Raw genomic sequence first — 23851 nt, forward strand, 5'->3', positions numbered from 1 at the left:
AGATTCAGATTTCCACTACCCGTTGTCTGAAAAAATGCTTCCTGACTTTACTCCTAAATGGTTTTTAGCCCTACACAACTGTCTCCTCCCTTCCAATCAATTACCAATTACAACAGTGACATTTCAGAAGTACTTGATTGGCTTTAAAATGCTTTGGAATGTTGTCAGATCATCAATGGTACTAAATAAACGTGTTATACAAACAGGAATGTACATAACTGGAAAAGATAAAGGCTGTTCATCTGGCTGGTTCCAAAATGTAGGAAATAACATACGCCACATTACCAATCATATCCCCTCTATCAGTTTTTTCACTCTCTTGAATTATCTTTTAGTATCAGCACTCCACTCCCCCACCCCTGAGCAATTCATTCCAGATATCACCCTCGGCATAATGTAATTCAATGTAAACTACCTTTTCACCTTCCCTCTTCTAAGTTTGAGACTATATCCTCACATGATTATGTTAAACATATGGATGTTTAGCTTATGCATACAAGAATCCTGAATACTTCAATTACATCATAACCAAGCCTCCCAGCTTCTGCAACCTCTCCTCGTAATGCAGGTGCAGAATTGCAGAGAGTAATTCAGTAACCCTTTGCTGTACCCTCCAATTTCTGGATGTCTCTCTCAATATAGTGTCCGGAATTGTACAGAGTACTTCAGGTGAGACCAGACCAGCACTCTGCACAAACTCAGGATCACTTCTTACTATTTGCACTCTCTTCCTCTGTCTGTACAGCCCACAATCCTTTTTGCTCTCTTTATTGCTGTTGCACATTGTGTTGACTGCTTCAGCGATCCAACTACCAGAATCCACCTCTTTTGTGATGTAAGTAGTCTTCTTCTTCTTCTTTGGCCTCCTTGTCTCGGGAGACAATGGGTAAGCGCCGAGAGGTGGTCAGTGGTTTGTGGAGCTGTGCCTGGAGTGGCTATAAAGGCCAATTCTAGAGTGACAGACTCTTCCACAGGCGCTGCAGATAAAATTGGTTGTCGGGGCTATTACACAGTTGGCTCTCTCCTTGCACTTCTGTCTTTTTTCCTGCCAACTGCTAAGTCTCTTCGACTCGTCACTCTTTAGCCCCACCTTTATGGCTGTCTGCCAGCTCTGGCCATCACTGGCAACTGACTCCCAGGACTTGTGGTCAATGTCACAGGACTTCATGTTGCGTTTGCAGACATCTTTAAAGCGGAGACATGGACGGCCGGTGGGTCTGATACCAGTGATGAGCTCGCTGTACAATGTGTCCTTGGGGATCCTGCCATCTTCCATGCGGCTCACATGGCCAAGCCATCTCAAGCGCTCAGTAGGGTATATATGCTGGGGATGTTGGCCGCCTCGAGGTCTTCTGCGTTGGAGATATGGTCCTGCCACCTGATGCCAGGGATTCTCCGGAGGCAGCGAAGATGGAATGAGTTGAGACGTCGCTCTTGGCTGACATACATTGTCCAGGCCTCGCTGCCATAGAGCAAGGTACTGAGAACAGAGGCTTGAAACACTCGGACTTTTGTGTTCCTTGTCAGTGTGCCATTTTCCCACACCCTCTTGGCCAGTCTGGACATAGCAGCGGACGCCCTTCCCATGCGCTTGTTGATATCTGCATCGAGAGACAGGTTACTGGTGATAGTTGAGCTTAAGTAGGTGAACTCTTGAACCACTTCCAGAGCATGGTCACCGATATTGATGGATGGAGCATTTCTGACGTCCTGTCCCATGATGTTCGTTTTCTTGAGGCTGATGGTTAGGCCAAATTCATTGCAGGCAACCGCAATCCTGTTGATGAGTCTCTACAGACACTCTTTTGTGTGGGACGTTAATGCAGCATTGTCAGCAAAGAGGAGTTCCCTGATGAGGTCTTTCTGTACTTTGGTCTTCACTCTAAGACGGGCAAGGTTGAACAACCTGCCATCTGATCTTGTGTGGAGGAAAATTCCTGATTCTGAAGACTTGAACGCATGTGAGAGCAGCAGTGAGAAGAAGATCCCAAACAGTGTAGGTGCGAGAACACAGCCCCGTTTCACGTCACTCAGGATAGGAAAGGATAGGACATCCGATCTTTACTAGTAATCTGAAGAGACCACGTCTGCTGACGAGGTCAAAGGTTTTGGTGAGATCAATGAAAGCAACGTAGAGGGGCATCTGTTGTTCACGGCATTTCTCCTGTAGCTGGCAAAGGGAGAACAGCATGTCAATGGTGGATCTCTCTGCTCGAAAGCCGCACTGTGCCTCAAGGTAGACACGCTCAGCCAGCTTCTGGAGTTCGTTTATAACGACTCGAGCAAAGACTTTCCCCGCTATGCTGAGCAGGGAGATTCCACGGTAGTTGTTGCAGTCACCGCGGTCACCCTTGTTCTTATAGAGGGTGATGATATTGGCATCGCGCATGTCCTGTGGTACTGCTCCCTCATCCCAGCACAGGCAAAGCAATTCATGGAGTGCTGAGAGTATAGCAGGCTTGGCACTCTTGATTTTTTCAGGGGTAATGCCGTCCTTTCCAGGGGCTTTTCCACTGGCTAGAGAATCAATGGCATCACTGAGTTCCGATTTTGTTGGCTGTTCGTCCAGCTCATCCATGACTGGTAGAGACTGGGCTGCATTGAGGGCGGTATCAGTGACAACATTTTCCCTGGAGTACAGTTCTAGGTAGTGCTCCACCCAGCGGTCCATTTGCTTGCTTTGGTCAGTGATCATGTATCCTGATTTAGACTTGAGGGGGGTGATCTTCTTGATGGTTGGCCCAAAAGCAGGGCGGCACAGTGGTGCAGTGGTTAGCACTGCAGCCTCACATCTCCAGGGACCCAGGTTCAATTCTGGGTACTGCCTGTGCGGAGTTTGCAAGTTCTCCCTGTGACCGCGTGGGTTTTCGCCGGGTGCTCCGGTTTCCTCCCACCGCCAAAGACTTGCAGGTTGATAGGTAAATTGGCCATTGTAAATTGCCCCTAGTGTAGGTAGGTGGTAGGGAATATGGGATTACTGTAGGGTTAGTATAAATGGGTGGTTCTTGGTCGGCACAGACTCGGTGGGCCGAAGAGCCTGTTTCAGTGCTGTATCTCTAAATAAAAAAAATAAATAAATAAATAATGCCATCATATATTCCTCTGATGTTTCCGGTGTCGGAGGCCAGCTGAATACGACTGCATAGGTGTTGCCAGTAGTCATTTGCACAGCGCCTGGTTGTTCTCTGTGCAGTGCTTCTGGCTACTTTAAGTGCTACAGATGTTAACTCGCTGGGGGCTTTCTTGTAGTTCAACAGTGCAGTGCACTTAGCAGCTACGACAGGTTCCATCTCTTCAAAGTGAGATTGAAACCAGTCTGGATTCTGCTTCTCATGTTTGCCAAAGGTGGTCATTGCTGAGTCATAGATGGCGTCTGATGTGGGCTGACTTCGTCTCTGCATCCCCTGCAGGAGTGTTTTGAAAGGCTTTCTCAAGTGAATTTTGAAACTTATGTAACAGCTGTGGATAAGAAATTCTGTTCGTATTGATGCGCAGGCGGCCCTTCTGCTTGGAATGATGTAGCTTCTTTGGTTTGAGTCTAACTTTGCTGCACACCAGGGAGTGGTCGGTGGCGCAGTCCGCACTGTGAAAGCTGCGTGTGATTTGGACACTGTTTATAGAGGCTCACCTTGTGACGATGAGGTCCAGCTGGTGCCAATGACGTGATCTTGGGTGCCTCCAAGAAACCTGGTATGAAAGAACCAGTTGGTGATGCAGAGGTTATGATAAGCAGTCTCTGTCCATTCTCATTCATCATTCCAATGCCACAGCGCCCAAGGCAGGAGGGTCATGAGTCATGGTCGGCCCCAATCCTGGCCACAGCAAAAACAAATGTTCGGTATTAGGAATGCTACTAATGATATCATGGAGTTCTTCATAGAACTGGTCTTTAACTTCAGGTGGGGAGCAGAGTGTTGGAGCATAGATGCTGAGTAGGTGTACTGGACCAGAGGCGGTGAGCAGTCGGATGGACAGTATGCGTTCTGAGCCATTTGAAGGTCGCTCTATCATGCTGAGCAGAGTTTCTGATGACTAAGCCCACTCCATGCTGTCTTGGTTCTTCAGGATCCCTACCCTGCCAGTAGAAGGTGTAGTCTTGCTCTCTTAGAGATCCGCTCGCAGGGAGGCGTGGCTCCTGAAGTGTTGCAATGTCTACATTGAGTCTACTGAGCTTGTTAATGATGGCGGTCTTCCGAGAGTCGTTGATTTGTGTAAGGCCTTCCGACAGGCCAGGACACATAGTTCTGACGTTCCAGCTTACAAAGCGAAGGGCTGGTACCTTCTTTCCTTTTTTTGTTATGCTGTTTGGTGCAATGTTACAGTGTAGTGTAAATAGTGCAGTGTTACAGTGTAAATGATGTAAATAATACCATGTCGTTTATATTGATACTGTTTGCTATCCTTTCCTAATCTCATAATAAAAGAACTTACATTTCTATAGTGCTTTGCATGGCTATGTTCGCTATTCTCCAAGAATGCATTAATAATTTTGGTACAGAGTAAGTTTTCCCCTTATAACAATATTAAATGCTTAGAATCAGAAAGAAAATTAAATTATTGTTGAAAACCACCACAGTTGAGGAATAGCAATGAATGAAATAATATCCTTACCATGTTTTGCGAGCTCAGCAATGCAAGCTGTCACATATAGCAAGGACTCATCATGGACTCTGAGATGACTGAGAGCCTGAAGCAGTACCACAGCACAACAACTGTCAACAATAGCCTGAAACACAAATTATAATGCATTTCTATTAAAATCAATATCCAAAATCATGATCAAGGATGCTTTGATCTTTTAGGTGAAGTCGCCCATGAGCGCCTCACATTTAGTGCTTGAAGTGCGAGAGTTAAGGAGGCAGTTGCTTGTGGAGAAAAGGAGCCTGAGGCTGTCACTGTACTCCAGGAAGATCCTGGTCTTAAACAGAAAAGTTTTGGCTCCTGAGAGCAAAGCAGAGTGTGTTATGAGTTCCTTGTGTTATCTGAAGCAACACAATGAGGTACGTGGATTCCAGTTCATTGAAGATCTCGAGAGGGTTTAGTAACAGTTAAACTGTATATACAATACAGAGCAAACTATATACAGAACCTTTGTCTCGGGTGTTACAGTTGCAGTGCAACTATGGCTTCTAGTCACATGGCTATATCCTGGTACTTATCTCATTAGCATACTGAGTTTTTAAAGGGACATCACTCTTAAGGCAATCATACAACATCCCCTTTCTTTCCAAAGATGAGTCTCATATACGACACGTAAAAATACAAAAAAATTGGGTAATAGCAAAATTAGTTATAATGGATAGAGATTATAAAATTTAGAAGTATAAGGATTGGGATTGGGACATTTACGAGTGCAGAAGCTTAAGAGTCCATATATCGTTTTGGTTTACAACTCTTCCAGATCTTGTTACAGTATAACCTTCTGGCGATGTGGATTTCACCCTTGGCTGTTTTGGTTTGCAGACATGTCAATGTTTTGGTTGTTGTCCTGTTGTTCCGTCACACCCTCACCATCGGAGCTTGTTCTTTGAGTCTGCTGTGTGCAATTAGATTGTTGCACACTTCTCCTAATTGGCTTCAGTTCCTCCTCAACACTGCTCCGCTAGATGTTGTAACCTCATAGGACCCAGGCTCACTGCATACTTTGGATACCTCTGCAGGTAACCACGTTCTCATTGTGGGGTGTATGTCGTAGATTCATAGAGTCATACAACACAGAAATAGGCCCTTCGGCCCATCGTGCCCGTGCCGGCCATCAAGCACCTATCTATTTTAATCCCATTTTCCAGCACTTGGCCTGTAGCCTTGTATGCTATGGCGTTTCAACTGCTCATCTAAATACTTCTTAAATATTGTGAGGGTTCCTGCCTCTACCACCCCTTCAGACAGTGTGTTCCAGATTCCAACCACCCTCTGAGTGAAAAAAAAATTCTTCAAATCCCCTCTAAACCTTCTGCCCCTTACCTTAAATCTATCCCCCCTGGTTATTGACACCTCTGCTTCCTATCTACCCTATCTATGCCCCTCATAATTTTGTACACCTCAATCAGGTTCCCCCTCAGCCTTCTCTGCTCTAAGGAAAACAGCCTTAGCCTATCCAGTCTCTCTTCACAGCTGAAATGCTCCAGCCCAGGCAACATCCTGGTGAATCTCCTCTGCACCCTCTCTGGTGCAATCATATCCTTCCTATAGTGTGGCAATCAAAACTGTACACAGTACTCCAGCTGTGGCTTAACTAGCGTTTTATACAGCTCCATCATAACCTCCCTGCTGTTATATTCTGTGCCTCGGCTAATAAAGGCAAGTATCCCATATGCCTTCCTTATCTACCTGTGCTGCTACCTTCAGTGATCTATAGACACGTACACCAAGGTCCCTCTGTACTTCCTAAGGTCCTACCATCCACTGTATATCCCCTTGCCTTGTTAGTCCTCCCAAAATGCATCACCTCACACTTCTCCGGATGAAATTCCATCTGCCACTGCTCTGCCCATCTTACCAGCCCATCTATATCGTCCTGTAATCTAAGGCTTTCCTCCTCACTATTTACGACACCACCAATTTTCGTGTCGTCTGCGAACTTACTGATCATACCTCCTATATTCACATCTAAATCACCCTGACCATTTGTCCTATGTGTAGCTGAGGTAATTCCGCCCCTGCATATCAGTCATGCACCATCTACATTCTCCCTTATTTTTCAAGCAGGAGCTCCTGCATCTCGGAGAATTTGGACAGATGATGGCTTGGCAGAATCACTCTCATTTGTCTGCCAAACATGAGCACATCCATAGGCGTAGATCTGAGGTGTAGCTTTGAAAGAACAAAGAACAAAGAAAATTACAGCACAGGAACAGGCCCTTCGGCCCTCTAAGCCTACGCCAATCCAAATCCTCTATCTAAACCTGTCGCCTATTTTCTAAGGGTCTGTATCTCTTTGCTTCCTGCCCATTCATGTATCTGTCTAGATACATCTTAAAAGACGCTATCGTGCCCGCGTCTACCACCTCCAATGGCAACTCGTTCCAGGCACCCACCACCCTCTGCGTAAAGAACTTTCCACGCATATCCCCCCTAAACTTTTCCCCTTTCACTTTGAACTCGTGTCCCCTTGTAATTGAATCCCCCACTCTGGGAAAAAGCTTCTTGCTATCCACCCTGTCTATACCTCTCATGATTTTGGCAACACGAAAATCTTGTTTCATTGTCCTACACTTCAGGATAAGTGATTTAATTGCACGAACCATTTGCTCAGCAAGACTGTTGGATCTAGGGTAATGTCATGAGGACGTCAGATGATTTACGTCCCATTTGGTACCCATATCCCTGAAAGGTCTGCCCATATACTGTGGCCCATTGTCAGAAATAATTTCTTCAGGTGCACCGAAGAGACTGAATATTGCACTCAATGTGTCTACGACGACTGTGCTTCAAGTGTCTTTTTCCTGTCTGATAATTGGAAATTTGGAGAAATAATCGGTGACTAAGATAAAGTCATCTCCATTCATGGTAAATAGATTAGTGGTGATTTTGGACCAAGGGACTGACAGAATCTCGTGAGGGTGTAGAGGTTCTTTACGTTGTTGTGGCTGGTGGCTCTGGCATGCCTCGCACATCCTCACCAACCTTTTGATGTCACCGTTCCGATCTGGTGAGAAAGGTGTCTAGGGGTCCCTCTCAGCCTTCACCTGGTCTTACCGTAACAGGGTTTAATTTTAAACACATCGTGTTTTTAGCTCCCCCTTGTTCACCGCTTTCCAATTATAAGGCAAAAAAACCAGCACAAACAGGCTTTCTTAGATTTAAAGAAGAAAAGTTGAAATTTATTCAACTTAAACTCTAATTCGGTTAACACCTACAGATACTATGGAGGATTCGAGCAGTGAAGCAATATGGACAGAACTCAGAAATAGGAAGGGTGCGGTAACAATGTTGGGGCTGTACTACAGGCCTCCCAACAGCGAGCGTGAGATAGAGGTACAAATATGTAAACAGATTATGGAAAGATGTAGGAGCAACAGGGTGGTGGTGATAGGAGATTTTAATTTTCCCAACATTGACTGGGATTCGCTTAGTGTTAGAGGTCCAGATGGAGCAGAATTTGTAAGGAGCATCCAGGAAGGTTTTCTAGAGCAGTATGTAAATAGTCCAACTCGGGAACGGGCCATACTGGACCTGGTGTTGGGGAATGAGCCCGGCCAGGTTGTTGAAGTTTCAGTAGGGGACTACTTTGGGAATAGTGATCACAATTCCGTAAGCTTTAAAATACTCATGGACAAAGACGAGAGTGGTCCTAAAGGAAGAGTGCTAAATTGGGGGAAGGCCAACTATACCAAAATTCGGCAGGAGCTGGGAAATGTAGATTGGGAGCAGCTGTTTGAAGGTAAATCCACATGTGATATGTGGGAGGCTTTTAAAGAGAGGTTGATTAGCGTTCAGGAGAGACATGTTCCTGTGAAAATGAGGGATAGAAATGGCAAGATTAGGGAACCATAGATGACAGGTGAAATTGTGAGACTAGCTAAGAGGAAAAAGGAAGCATACATAAGGTGTAGGCGGCTGATGAAAGACGAAGCTTTGAAAGAATATCGGGAATGTAGGACCAATCTGAAATGAGGAATTAAGAGGGCTAAAAGGGGTCATGAAATATCTTTAGCAAACAGGGTTAAGGAAAATCCCAAAGCCTTTTATTCATATATAAGGAGAAAGAGGGTAACTAGAGAAAGGATTGGCCCACTAAAGGACAAAGGAGGAATGTTATGCTTGGACTCAGAGAAAATGGGTGAGATTCTAAACGAGTACTTTGCATCGGTATTCACCGAGGAGAGGGACATGACGGATGTTGAGGTTAGGAACAGATGTGTGATTACTCTAGGTCAAGTCGGCATAAGGAGGGAGGAAGTGTTGGGTATTCTAAAGGGCATTAAGGTGGACAAGTCCCCAGGTCCGGATGGGATCTATCCCAGGTTACTGAGGGAAGCGAGAGAGGAAATAGCTGGGGCCTTAACAGATATCTTTGCAGCATCCTTAAACACGGGTGAGGTCCCGGAGGACTGGAGAATTGCTAATGTTGTCCCCTTGTTTAAGAAGGGTAGCAGGGATAATCCAGGTAATTATAGACCGGTGAGCCTGACGTCAGTGGTAGGGAAGCTGCTGGAGAAGATACTGAGGGATAGGATCTATTCCCATTTGGAAGAAAATGGGCTCATCAGTGATAGGCAACATGGTTTTGTGCAGGGAAGGTCATGTCTTACCAACTTAATAGAATTCTTTGAGGAAGTGACAAAGTTGATTGATGAGGGAAGGGCTGTCGATGTCATATACATGGACTTCAGTAAGGCGTTTGATAAGGTTCCCCATGGCAGGCTGATGGAGAAAGTGAAGGCGCTTGGGGTCCAAGGTGTACTAGCTAGATGGATAAAGAACTGGCTGGGCAACAGGAGACAGAGAGTAGCAGTAGAAGGGAGTTTCTAAAAATGGAGACGTGTGACCAGTGGTGTTCCACAGGGATCCGTGCTGGGACCACTGTTGTTTGTGATATACATTAATGATTTGGAGGAAAGTATAGGTGGACTGATTAGCAAGTTTGCAGACGACACTAAGATTGGTGGAGTAGCAGATAGTGAAGGGGACTGTCAGAGAATACAGCAGAATATAGATAGATTAGAGAGTTGGGCAGAGAAATGGCAGATGGAGTTCAATCAGGGCAAATGCGAGGTGATGCATTTTGGAAGATCCAATTCAAGAGTGAACTATACAGTAAATGGAAAAGTCCTGGGGAAAATTGATGTCCAGAGAGATTTGGGTGTTCAGGTCCACTGTTCCCTGAAGGTGGCAACGCAGGTAAATAGAGTGGTCAAGAAGGCATACGGCATGCTTTCCTTCATCGGACGGGGTATTGAGTACAAGAGTTGGCAGGTCATGTTACAGTTGTATAGGACTTTGGTTCGGCCACATTTGGAATACTGCGTACAGTTCTGGTCGCCACATTATCAAAAGGATGTGGATGCTTTGGAGAGGGTGCAGAGGAGGTTCACCAGGATGTTGCCTGGTATGGAGGGCGCTAGCTATGAAGAGAGGTTGAGCAGATTAGGATTATTTTCATTAGAAAGACGGAGGTTGAGGGGGGACCTGATTGAGGTGTACAAAATCATGAGAGGTATAGACAGGGTGGACAGCAAGAGGCTTTTTCCCAGAGTGGGGGTTTCAATTACTAGAGGACACGAGTTCAAAGTGAAAGGGGAAATGTTTAGGGGGGATATGCGTGGAAAGTTCTTTACGCAGAGGGTGGTGGGCACCTGGAACGCGTTGCCAGCGGAGGTGGTAGACGCGGGCACGATGGAGTCTTTTAAGATGTATCTAGACAGATACATGAATGGGCAGGAAGAAAAGAGATACAGAACCTTAGAAAATAGGCGACATGTTTAGAGAGAGGATCTGGATCGGCGCAGGCTTGGAGGGCCGAAGGGCCTGTTCCTGTGCTGTAATTATCTTTGTTCTTTGTTTGTTCTTTGTAGATACATGGCACGCCCACGCTAGCATACATACATGATACACACATGCAAATCGAGGCAGAAGAAAAATAAAGTTGAAAAAGTTTGAGGCAATATCTTAAGAGTTGTTGTTACAGTTCTTTGAGCTCACTGTCGAGTCCTTGATTGTAGGTAGATCTTGCTTTTCGTTGAGGCCCAGTATTCTTCTTAAACCTGTTCGCTGTTGAAGACTTTTCTCTCCTGGGGTTCATGTGTCTTCAGTGGATTCAGAGGTTTGTGAGAAAGAGATGGGAGCAGACAGGAGAGAGATCTTCTCAGTCCAGGAGCAAACAGACACTCTGCCCAAACTGTTTGTACAAATTCAAAAAAACTCAGGTTTGACCATGTCCATTTGTGTATTCAGCCATTTTAGCAGGAAACCTGGAAAGCGAGCTCCCCCACCTTCAATATCTGGTGAACAAAAGTCCATTGTGGGTTGAATGTCAGGGAATGGCTGCTTTGACCTTTCAAGCATCGTCTGTTAATATGCAAATGTATTTTCCAGCCAGGGCTGATCTGTTCAATAAGTCCTCTCCTCAATCCAGTAACAGTTTAAAATCAATGTTCATGACAAAATTAATGTGCCTCATTCTTGGCAGGTGGGGGCCTAGCATGACAGTCACCGTTGATCCCTGGCCAAGAAACAGTGTCTCGTGCCAGTCATCTTGTTCGCTCTATGCCCATATGGTCTTGGTGACGTTGTGACAAGATGTCTGTCCGAGAGCTTTGGGCGCAATCACTTGTCTTCCTTGAGGTGACGCCTCTTGAGATACCGAGTTCATCTCTATAAGACCAAAAGCATCTGAGGGTTTCTGGCACCTCTTTTATCGTATCTGTCCAACCTCCTATGATGACTCTCCATAGTGCCTTCAGTTGTGGGTCATTGGCTGTTACTGATTGTAGTTGGTCACATTTGTGCTGACCAAAACGCAATAAATCGATTCTGAGCACATCTTCCACTTCGATGTCCATGCTGTCTACTTGTAGATTGAGTGGAACTTCTTCATTCTTGTTTGGGTTTGACAATCTGCTCAGCGAATCCAACATGACCATTTTGGTACCCGCTTTGGAGCAGGCATCGAAGTCGTATCCTTGTACTTTCACTAAGAGTCACTGTAGTCGAGGTGGTGCACTTGTCAATGGTTTGCACCAGATCATCTCCAGTGGTTTGTGGTCAGTTTCCACAGTGAACTGCTTAGCAAACAGATAGGTGTGGAACCTTGTGATCCCAAACACCAGAGCAAGTGTTTCACGCCCTATTTTGCGTAATTGGATTGTGCTGAGGATAAACATTTGGACTTGAATGCTATTAGTTTGCCATCCTGCAGGATGCATGCTCCTAGCCCTTTCTGTGAGGCGTCGACTTCCAGGATTGTCGTCTTCCTTGGATCATAGTACTACAGGGTACAGGTTTCTGCTGTTAATGCTTGTTTGAGAGACTCAAACATATACTGATGGTCCTCCTACCATACGTATTGTATGTCTTTCTTTAAGAGCTCTCCCAATGATGATGCTTTACCAGTAAAATTCGGAAGGTATGGTGCCAAGAAGTTGAAAAATTCAAGACACGGACGCGACGGGCTGAATGGCCTCCTTCTGTGCTGTAACTTTTCTATGGTTCTACATTTCTGTAGATCTTCCTTGTCTTGTGGGGTAGGCATATGCCTTACATCTTTGACTTTGCCTGGGTCAGGACAGATTCCACAACCTGAATAGATGGAGCCAAAGAAATTGAGCTGACTTACATTCACCTGATGCTTCTTGCTGTTAAAAACGAGCCCTTCGCGACGAGTACTGCCATCAGTGAATGAAGATTTCAATCATGCTCTTCTTTGGTTTTGCCTATGACCGCAATATCATCGGCAATGCATATACATCCAGGCATGTTTTCTACAATTCTGTCCATATGCTGCGTATCTTGACTGACAGATAGGCCGAAGGGTAGTCTCTGGAAGCAATATCTTGCAAATGGTGTTCTGAAGGTGGTGACCTCCTGAGATTCCTCAGCTAGGTGTACTGACCAATATCCATGTTTAGCATCCAACTTGGAGAAGAATTTGTTTCCTGTGAACTTGAGAGTGTTGGAATCTTGTGGGGACATCTCTTTAGGAAGAGGTTGAGATGCCTCGGATCTAGACATATCCTGATTGCTCCATCCTTCTTCAATATGCATATGATGGAACTGCACCAGTCTGTGTGATGATGTCATTGCGTTCCATGTCATCCAACTCATGCTTAAGCTTTTCTTGTGCATGTTGCACAGTCTGGGAGGATAGATTGACGGAATTGCATCCTCTGAGGTACGGTACGGCATTGTCTTTGAAATCTCCTATGGCGTCAAACCTGTCCGGGTACATTTGCTATAGGTCGTTGTCTGACTCAATGCGGGTACCCTTGGTCTCCTCTGCTGCAATGGGTACCTTGGTGACCTCATGGATGGTCACAATGTTGAGGTCCTTACACGCTGGTAGTCCTGCCACTGCAGGTCTGCTCGTGTCTACCAGGTAAAATATTGGTGGTTTCCATGCTGACTTGCCATAGCTGTATTGCATTTTAACTGTGCCACTGCAAAGGATGGGTGACCCATTGTATGCAGTTAACTTTTCAGTTGTCAGTTGTATCATTAATTTCCAATGACCCCAGTACATATCCTTCAGGATTCAGACTGGTAGGATATTTGCACTAGCTCCAGTGTCAATCTTAGTCCTAAGTGTGTGTTTGCCAACTTTCTTTGGGCATATGATGTTAATAGTAGCAAATGCTTCTAGTTGTTTGACTTCATCAACACAATGTGTCAGGTTCACAATGTGAAACGCCGGTTCGTCTTCTGGCTGAGAGTCATTCCACTCTGAGCCTTGCCTGGGGTCTATTTTGCTGTGGACTTCATGTATCGGCTTGTGTTTACTTGGGTCTCTGGCACTCTCCTTGCTGCTGTTGCCCTGTTGCTCTGTTGCTGTGCCTGTCTTCTGTTTGTTTGTGTCCTATTGTGACTTCTGGCTGCGTCCAAGGAGCCTGATTTTTTGCATCGGTGGGCTCAGTGTCCTTTTGCACCACACGCCTTGCACAGATCATGAAATGCAGGACAACTTTATGGTTAGTGGATTCCAAAGCTGGTGAGAACGAGATGAGAGCAGACAGGAGAGAGATCTTCTCAATCCAGGAGCCAGGAGCTTTCTGAGTTCAAATTCTCTGTGGCCAATTTAAAATGCTCAGTTCAAAACTCTGCAACAGCCAGTTAAGTCATGTGACTAAACTGGTCTGAACACGTCTTCTGTGGATTGGGGAGCAGGGACTGTTTCCTTTGTTCCCCCACTGTCTGCTAATATGCAAAAATGTCTTTCCGGCGAGGGGCCTGGCAATTCCTTGTGATAGGCCCTCTTTTCTTCCCAGTGACAATTTTAAGTTTAATGTCCATGTGGTGAAATTAATGTGCCTCATTCTTGGCAGTTGGGGCCTGCATGACAGCTTAAAAAAAATCAATTTTTTAAGCACTTCAAACCTTTTTTTTTAAACCGGGATTCCTTGACCATTGGCATAATGACTCACCCGAGCACAAGAATTTATTTGCAGCCTGTCGTTCAGTGCTGTGTCTCCCACAGCTGGAGGTAAGTTTTTCTGCTTTCTACTGTTTGGACCAGTATTTCTTTTGAACTTTCTCTCTTTTGGCTGTCGGGTCACTTTCAGATTTGTTTTACCCGTGCTCTTCAAGCTTAGATCTTGTCTCTTCACCACTGCTGTCCCCTTATTATGAGTTCTTTGTGTTATCTTAAGCAACACAATGAGGTATGTGGATTCCAGTTCATTGAAGATCTCGAGAGTGTTTATTATCAGTTAAACTAGTATATACAATACAGAGCAAGCTATTTGTCTAGGCTGTTACAGTTGCAGTGTGCCTATGGCTTCTAGTCGCATGATTACATCCTAGTACTTATCCATTAGCATACTGAGTTCTTAAAGGGACATCACTCTTAAGCCGATCATACAACAGGGTGGTTCTTGATGTGGTCAAGCCAGCTTAATTGATGACCAAGGAAATTGTGCAAAAGTACATTCAGGTTTGTGCCCCTCTGACTTGATGGAACAAAGATGGGAAATCAATAGATCCACAGAGGTGGGGAACAGTGGTTGAATTGTGGGAATAAGGATGTTGTGGGGGAAGTGAGGCAGCGATTAAGTAGTCAGAAGCAGCAAACATGTCATGACCGGCAAAATAATTTGTGAATGAGTTTGTGACGGAGGAAAGGAACATTTTTTTTCCCTGGGCAAATGATAGGATTGGAAGAGGGTAGGGAGATATTGCTAATTAAGTGAGACAAGGCCAGTAATTAAGATGTTGGATGGAGAAAGGCCAAGGGAAATGATGAGGTTTAGAGGGTGCCCAAATATATAGGTGGTGGTGTTTATACCAGGGTAAAATTGAGAGGAGGCAGAAGGATGCTGAAGTCAGTGAGGGAGGGACTAATGGAGTTACGCATATGTTAAAGTCACTGGCGTCACGATCTATGGCCTGCACTTCACACTGGCAATGGTCGATGTGGCACACAGAGAGGGACTTCTGCAGGGAGTGCTTGGAACGTTTGCATGGGGCCCCTCTGTTCCTTTTACCCATGGTCAGCTCTCCACACAACATGATCTTGGGCTGGCAACTGTCGTCCATCTGGGCAACATGACCTGCCCAACACAGTTGGCTTTGCAGGAGGATGGCCTCGATGTGGGAGATCATGATGTTGAGAAATTCACCCAATGCCGAGGCTGTAGGAGGGGAGGTCATTTCAGTAAGGTCACAATGGGCAGACAAAATAAGGATTTTAGAAGGGAAACGAGAGACAGAGAGAAATGGGGAACAGAAGAGGGTGAGATACTCCAAGAAGAAGGTGTTAAAAAAGTAGGAAGAAAACCAAGATGAGGCTTATTGAGGACCACATTGTAGTCACGATGGCTTTGATGGGAAAAGTTTAGCGGGGTGGGGACACTTGTGTTAGGGTCATGGGATGGTTGGCAGTCATATTTCTATCAGTGCCAGGATGTTGATACACTCATCCACAATGAAGTTATGAATTGCAGGGGCCTTGTTTATGAGTGAGCAAACATTCTGCAGGGATATAAAGAGAGACGTATACAAATGCCTCTTGGCACTTCTTCACGGACGAAGATTTTGGGAAGGTTGTACTCATCGGTTGTAGGCCCACTGGTGGCTAGTCAGGCCGATCCATGACTCCCAGATTCTGCCACAGCAAGTACTAGTGAAGGTGTAGTTGCTGCTGGGGGCAATTGGATCAATCCTTCTCCTTCTTTTCTCTTTCATGCTGGTTCTTCACTCAGTCTCAAAGGTAGCCCTCCTGATGTAGCATCTCCAGACATCACGATCTATGGCCTATGCTTCCCACTGGCGATGGTCGATGTGGCACACAGAGAGGGATTTCTTCAGGGAGACCTTGAAACGTTTGCATGAGGCCCCTCTGTTCCCTTTACCCGTGGTCAGCTCTCCATACAACATGATCTTGGGCAGGCGATTGTCGTCCATCCAGGCAATGTGACCCGCCCAATGCAGTTGGCGTGGCAGGAGGATGGCCTCGATGTTGGTGATGTTGGCTGTTTCCAGGAGTTCAATGTTTGAGCTGCGGTCCTGCCAGCGGATCCTGAGGATGCTGTGGAGACAGCGCTGATGGAAGCGCTCTGGAAGGACTGCATGACGGCGGTATAGGACCCATGTCTCGGCGCCATACAGAAGGGTGGTGAGGATTATGGCTTTGTACACTTTCGAGTTTTGTCTGCACTCTGAGGCTGCGGTGGCTTCACACACATTTGTAGAGTTTTAGTTTTAGAGATACAGCACTGAAACAGGCCCTTCGGCCCACCGAGTCTGTGCCGACCATCAACCACCCATTTATACTAATCCTACACTAATCCCTTATTCCTACCACATCCCCACCTATTCCTATATTTCCCTACCACCTACCTATACTAGGGGCAATTTATAATGGTCAATTTACCTACCAACCTGCAAGTCTTTTAGCTTGTGGGAGGAAACCGGAGCACCCGGAGGAAACCCACGCAGACACAGGGAGAACTTGCAAACTCCACACAGGCAGTACCCAGAATTGAAGCCGGGTCGCTGGAGCTGTGAGGCTGCGGTGCTAACCACTGCGCCACTGTGCCGAATGTACTGTTTGCTTTTGAGAGCCTATTGCTCACTTCCTTATCTATGGTGGCATCAAACAAGATGACACTCCCCAAATAAGTAAATTGCTTGACGGCATTCAGCTTGGTTCCCTTGATGAGAATGCTTGGTGGTCTATATTCTTCTTGGGGTGCAGGCTGATGCAGGACTTCAGTTTTCCTTAAACTGATTTTTAGTCCGAAGAGTTCTGCCACCTTGGAAAAATGTGTTGTTATACGTTGCAGGTCTGACTGACTGTGGGTCAGGAGAGCACAGTCATCAGTGAAAAGAAGTTCATGGATGCGTTTTTCTTGTGTCTTTGTGTGAGTCTGAAGACGCCTGAGGTTGAAAAGGCCTCCCTCAAGTCAGGAAGCCTACGTAAACTCCTTCCTTAAGGTTTTCCGTTGCCTGTTGCAGAATCTTGCTGAAAAAGATGGTGAATAGGGTCCGGGCCGGCACACATCCCTGCTTCACGCCATTGGAGATTCAGAAGGGACTTGAGAGTTGCTGTTTTGCTTGACTTGTCCGTATTGATTTTCATGAATCTGTTTCACTGTGGCCAGGAACCTGGGTGCGCATTCAAGTTTTTAAAGGATTTTCCAAAGTCCATCTCTGCTCACAGTGTCAAATGCCTTGGTGAGGTCTATGAAAGTGATGTACAGGCCTTTGTTGCTGCTGGGGACAATTGGATCAATCCTTCTCCTCCTTTTCTCTTTCATGCTGGTTCTTCACTCAGTCTCAAAGGTTTCTGTAGCGCTCCTGATGTAGCATCTCCAGACATCACGAACTATGTTCTGGCTCTCTGGGAGGTTTTCTTCTGCAATGGTAGGCACAAGCATGTCCAGAAGTATTCTAGCCAGGATCTTCCCAGCAATAGAAAGGAAGGTGATCCCACGATAGTTGGAGCAGGCTGATTTTTCTCCTTTGTTTTTGTACAAGGTTTGTACAAATAAAACTGAAAATAAATAATCTAAAACTGCTGGGACCAGTGAACTCCTTCTCAGCTATTCACTTTATTAAGATTGTGCAAGTGAATAAAGCATTACTGCTTTATAGTCTTATAGTGCACAGTACATTTAGAGTCTAAGCATTCCTACCTCAGAGATGGATTGACTTTTGACTGATGCTATACTTGCCTTTTTCTTTTATTGTCAGAATATTATTTTTGATTAAAAAAAACTTTCACAAAAATATTGGTCTAATCAAGGAATGGATAAAATGGCCTGGATTTTGCAGTCGGTGGCTGACATCAAAGAAAGCTGCCCACAAACTCTAGCAATCCCTGTGCCACGGGCTTCCTTTTCCCATTGGTAGTTTAAATCAGGTGCCCAGTCAAAGGGATTTCCAGGCGTGCAGTAGCAGTGATGTCAGCAAGCAGGATAAACAGCCGATCACAATGATCACACACAGCAAACCAGGAAGTTAAAAACACTGAATCCTTTCACTTTTAATTTAAAATTTCAGAAAGCAGAATAATTAATTTATGATTGGATTAAGATAACATCTAAAATAAAGATAAACTTTAAAAAAATTAAAGTGTATTTTTTTATCTTTTGGAGAAATTTGGCATTCCACAAATATAAAAGTAGCTTTTCAAGGCTATTGAGAGTTTTTAGCAGTAATTATGAAGTTAGCATGCCATTAAAAACCAAGTTACATCTCATTCAACAAGGTATAACTTTTTCAAGAATTTTTACAGCGAGACTAACAGTGTAAGAGTGGAAGTTCTTGTTGGTTCATAGATTTTCCATTGATTACAGTCTGGGGTGCCTCAACACCGTACCCTCTGGAGAAACGTAGGCCGGGAGAGCCCCAGTGAGAGTCCTGTCTCACCTCCTCTGGGGAAGGCCCGCCAGAACAAGTGCCAATAAGGCACTTAAGTGGACAGTGGTGGGTGTTCTTTGTGATTAAGGACCCCTGTGGCAGAAGTCCCGCCAGATGAAAGCGAGCCGATCAGAAGCTGGCAGCTCTTTCACTGAGCAGCATGACCACAAAGGCAGTAGTTACTGTCAGTGGAGCACTCACCCCAGGCCTTGGACCCAAGCCACAGGTAAGTCTCTGTAGGAGAGGTTTCGCTGGGTGGTGGGCATGGGGGAAGGAGGATCAACAGCAAGGACAGGGCAGTGGCTCTCAGTGGGCTCCCCCCCCCTTCCCAATTCCAGGACCCTCGTTCATGCACTCAGTGCCTTTTAACAAGAGACCCTCATCCCCCAGAGCCGGAAGCAACTTGCACAGGTTTGTTTGCTGTGTTCCCAGTGCAGTGACAGGCCCACACACCGCTGAGCTAATTCCGGTGGCAGCGGGATGAGGCCCTTAATTTTGCATTAATTTCTCACTTAAGGGCCTCAATTGGCAGTGGGCCAGGTTATATGCTTTCCCCTCCTCCAAACCCGATGCGGCAGAGAGCATAAAATTCCCCCTGTAGATTCAATGGCAGCAACTTCTGGATTTCCACGTTGTTCTGCAAACACTGATAGTTACGTCAACATTACCACTGCAAAATTCAAGTCACCAATTTCCATTCCTTTTCTAGGGCCATTGCCCCCTTTATTTGATTTTCAAAAGTAGGAGTAATTTCCCGAAATCTGGAGTATTTCAAACTCATGAAATACAATGAAAACAAAAAATTCGTACAATTTGGTCTAAATGGCTCTGCTTTTAGTTTTCAAAAATAAAAAACAGTAAACTCTAAATGTTCAATGTGCCAATGAATCCCCATTAGCAGAGAGTGTACAAAATCTCAATTTCCTGTTCTTCTCCCTGTTGAATCCCTCCTGCATCTTGTATTGTCTGTAGTTAAGTGGGCTGGAAAAGTGGACTGCTTCCAGTATCTGCCAATGCTACTCCTGATAGGTAAGAGGTCCATAACTTCCCATTTGATTTCCCAGATCACCTCCACACCCCACACCCCAACCCCTTCAAAAGCCTAGGACTCCATTTGGCATTTTTTGACTACATGGCAAATAACCTGCCAGAGTGTACGACTGAACCTTTACCCAAGTTCTCTGTGGCACCAATCACTGATGCACCAATCACTGATGCTCCAACACACTCTGTAAATGATCTTCAATATATTATAATGGAAAGTTCACATAAATGAAAGTGTAAATTCATTAATCCTGTCCTTCCAGTGGAGAACAATGCCTCAAATAAGTAGGAGTTGGAGGAGGTGACACATCATACCATGTTGTGGTAGTACAGTACACCTTAAGTGTTTCTTAAGATCAAAGAATTTTCCATGGAAATGCACTCACAGTGCACAGAACCTTTCCCATAATCACAGTTTTGAAATATTAGTGTGCTGTGGGGTAAGTATACCTTCCATTCTAAATGGAGTAACTTACCTGTTGAGTCTCACTTGTAGCTAGTTTATGGATTATGGTTGCAGCATAATTACTAATTCCAGGACTCATTTTGTGAATTAACAATAACTTCCCCAAAGTTTTCAAGATATTCTCTGACACAATGGCATCCTAAAAAGAAAAGAAAATTCTTAACCAACTAAACCACCTTACAGCAATAATACTGTATTACCTTCACTTCACAATTTCCATACTTATTAATTTAGTAGATCTCCCGTGGTATTTCTAACAATTGATGAGCTGATTCTTTTATGTAAGTTTACTGATGTGAATAACACTTTATCTATTTGTTTAAATTGAACCACAAACGACAGTAAGAGACATTCGACAGCATGAACACAGGCTAATATTTTGCCTAAAATATAAAACGTCGTAAGTATTCTACAAAAAAGACATGCTCTGTTCCATTTTGAATGGACTAGTATCTTCCCCTTTCATTTTCCAAGACTGTAGAAGAAAAGTTTGTTATATTATTTAGTATTATCTAATCTTGCCCATCATGCTGCTTTTAATTATATTTGCTTTTGGGAAAAAAATACTACTTCGTGTATGCAGTTATAAAATGACTGAAAGTTTCGTACATGGGATTTGCCAATGTTGACAGCTCTGCCTCAGTCATTCCTATTATAAAATGGTTCACCACCCAAAATCATGCAAATTGTTGGTCAAGGCAGCAGGAGCAGGCCCTGAGTAGAGGCAAGGTAATTCCTCTGGGCAGGAGTAAACACCCGTACTGCTTCTACATACTTCTGCCTTGCAGCTCAAGACTGGTTTCATCAAAGCCATGAGAACGGATAATTTTGGCCTCCTCTCAGACTAGAAATAGTATGCACGTATGTCTTAATCAAAGGACAATTTACCTGTGTAACTGTAAAGATGAAGGGTGAGGTAAAACATAAATACATAGCATGTTGATTATAAAATGTAATATCAGCTCCCCTAATGGCTCAGTGTCTACATTCACAGTATTGTGTGGTGCTACAGTTGGCTTCAGTATCCAGGGTAAAAGAGGAAAAACTCATTCAGCCATTTCCATTCCTGATTACTACCCTGAAAATGAAAAGTATATATGCTTGGATGTTGGATGGGCCTAGGTAAAGTTGTGATATTCCTACATAGCCAAGCAGACCCCTGATGCTCACGGTCCAGACGCTTGCACAAAGAATGATCCCTTGGGCAAGTTATGAAGGCTAACACCGCTGTGGAATTGGCTACTATGAGTCAGTGTCGTTAGGAAAAGAGGGAAAGGGGAGAAAATAAGAAGGTAAAAACCTTTTAATATCGTCCAATAAGCACAAGTTAAGATTTATATTATATTAAGATGCACAACTGGCAGTGTTTCAAATATTCTTATAAAGACTACTAAAAGATTAGGATAAGGTTTTATCCTTCTGTTTTCCCTCTTTCCCTGTGCAAAAAGTGTTCGGGCTGTCTGCAACATCTTGGAACTAATTGTTCTCTATTTTCCAATCTCGGGTTCCACAGGTGACTTGCCCTGGTTTGCATAGTTCAATGTTGTTACGCCATGACTCATTAATCCACTAAACCATCAGAGGACATCTATTTGAATCTTATGCAATCAGGTATATTGATCTCTCCTTCTTGCAAGTTTACACAGCCTGCTAAATTATGAGGATGTAAATATGATATATCACACCTTTAACCTATTATTTCTGTGCCTACAAGCTTAGTTTATGTAATCCCTCCTCATAATTTAACCCTAACAGCCCTTGTAACATTCTGCTGAAACTGCACTGCACACTTTCCAAGGTCAATATATAATTTCTAAGGTGTAATGTTGAGGGCTATACATAATACTTCAGATGTGGTTTAACCAGAGTTTTATATAACTGTAGTAAAACTTCCTCCCCTTTATCTTCTAGTCCTCTAGTTATAAAGGCAAACATTCCATTATCCTTTTTGATTATTTGTTTGTACCTGACTACCACATTTTGGTGGGTCACCAACCTGAAACGTTAACTCAGTTTCCCTCTCCGAAATGCTGCCAGACCTGTTGAGTATTTCCAGCATTTTCTGTTTTTATTTCAGATTTCCAGCATCTCAAGTATTTTGCTTTTGTACCACATTCTGGTGATATATGTACATGAACCCCTAAATCTCTCTAGACTGCCACTGTTCCTAGCTTTTCACCAATTAAATAATACTCAGCTCTATCCTTTTTTTGGTCTAAACTAGATTACTTCACACTTACCTGTGTTGAAATTAATGTGCCACAATTTTGCCCTCACTGCCTCTTTGTACTTTTATGCTTCCGTCTACTCTATTTACTATGCTATCTATCCTTGTATCATTGGCAAACTTGGATATATGGCTCTCTATTGTGTTATCTAAGTCATTATTAAATATAGTGAATAATTGAGGTCCCAGCACAGATCCTTCTGGGACATCTTGAGTCACTTCCTCCCAATGGAGTGCATACCCATTATCCCTACTCAGTTTTCTACCACTTAACCAGGTCAACGATTTGCCTTCAATTCCTCAAGCTTTAATCTTAGCTAACATTCTTTTACATGGAACCTTACTGAATGCTTCTGGAATCTATATGAACTACATCCATAGACATTCCCCTGTCTACTACTTTAATTACTTGCTCAAAAATTTCAATTAGGTTCATTAGACATGACCTAGCCTTTACAAATCCATGTTGGCTCTCTCAAATCAGCTCAAATTTCTCTAAATGCTCAGACACTGTCCTCAACTGCAGATTCCAGTATAGATGAGGATAGTTGGAATACTTATTTTCATGCTTATGGAGGTAAGAGATATCTCAACTGATGGTGCAGAACATTTTTCCACCTAGTATCTGTGTTATGCACTCCCAAATCATGTACAATACAGTCAGATGCAGAATAAGTTTCCTCTACCAGCCTCATGAATATGCCTGAAACCCAAGTCTAGAAAAGTCAGTGCAATGTCCATTTCCCTTTCCATACACTTTAGGGGATTTTCCAAGTGAGATTGTTAGATAGCCCCTAAATGTGGACGATGTTAGGCTGTACCTACTGACAACTTGAATGAATGAGACTACCTCAGACTTGATACTAATTGAACCCTTGCAGCTGAGAAAGTAGGCTGCTCTTGAGCTTAGGCAGAGATGAATGAACAAATACTAACCTACTACTGTGCTAATTAATCTCTAAACAGATTTTATTTTTTATTGCTTCTAGACGATCTGATGTTATCATGCAGACAGACCCTTACTTGAGTAATAGCAGCCCAAATCAGATGCTTCTAAAAACATACAACAGTAGCCCAAATAATTTTTTTTTATTCACACTGAAACTCTCAAACTATAAATCAACAAATATTTTGCCTGGATATTTGAAAGTCTCCAGTACAAAACATTTCCTACCGTGTTGGAATGATTCTCTGATAAAGTGCTGAGAATGGAAAGAGCTGCTTCATGAACATTTTTACTGGAGAACTTCAGCAATTCATGCAACTGAGGCAAGCAGTTCATGGCCACAATGTCTGCTTGAGTATCTTCTATCGTGAGGAAAAAGATCATCAGTACATTCTGAAATACAATCTCCTGACATTTCTCCTCTGATAGCTCAGCTCATGAGGGCACTGTAACTGAGCCACACAGTCCAGGAAGTCCCAGGTTGGATCCCCAATTTGGACTGAGTTAGCTGATTTCAGATGGCAGTAGGAGTACTGCAATTGGCATAAATATGCTTGGATGAGGGCACTACTCAGAAGGCCTGCTGTGAGGTGCACATATGGATGGTGGGTAAAAACATAATTGGGTTTGGCCTTAATACCCCACACAGTGA

General features: G+C 44.1%; 1 protein-coding gene across 2 annotated transcripts in view; it reads right to left on the reverse strand.

Annotated features, from left to right (window-relative positions):
• Positions 1 to 23851, reverse strand: part of LOC137361178 (uncharacterized) — a 77388-nt gene that overhangs the window by 15751 nt on the left and 37786 nt on the right. For both annotated transcript variants that reach the window (XM_068026105.1, XM_068026110.1), the window contains exons 9-11: positions 23428 to 23561; positions 20037 to 20165; positions 4612 to 4726 (exon numbers count right to left, since the gene is read on the reverse strand). In XM_068026105.1, the coding sequence (XP_067882206.1) occupies positions 4612 to 4726; positions 20037 to 20165; positions 23428 to 23561 (378 nt within the window). The remainder of the gene's footprint in view (positions 1 to 4611; positions 4727 to 20036; positions 20166 to 23427; positions 23562 to 23851) is intronic.

The sequence above is a fragment of the Heterodontus francisci genome, chromosome 3 (genome assembly GCF_036365525.1).
Source record: "Heterodontus francisci isolate sHetFra1 chromosome 3, sHetFra1.hap1, whole genome shotgun sequence".
Classification (NCBI taxonomy): domain Eukaryota; kingdom Metazoa; phylum Chordata; class Chondrichthyes; order Heterodontiformes; family Heterodontidae; genus Heterodontus; species Heterodontus francisci.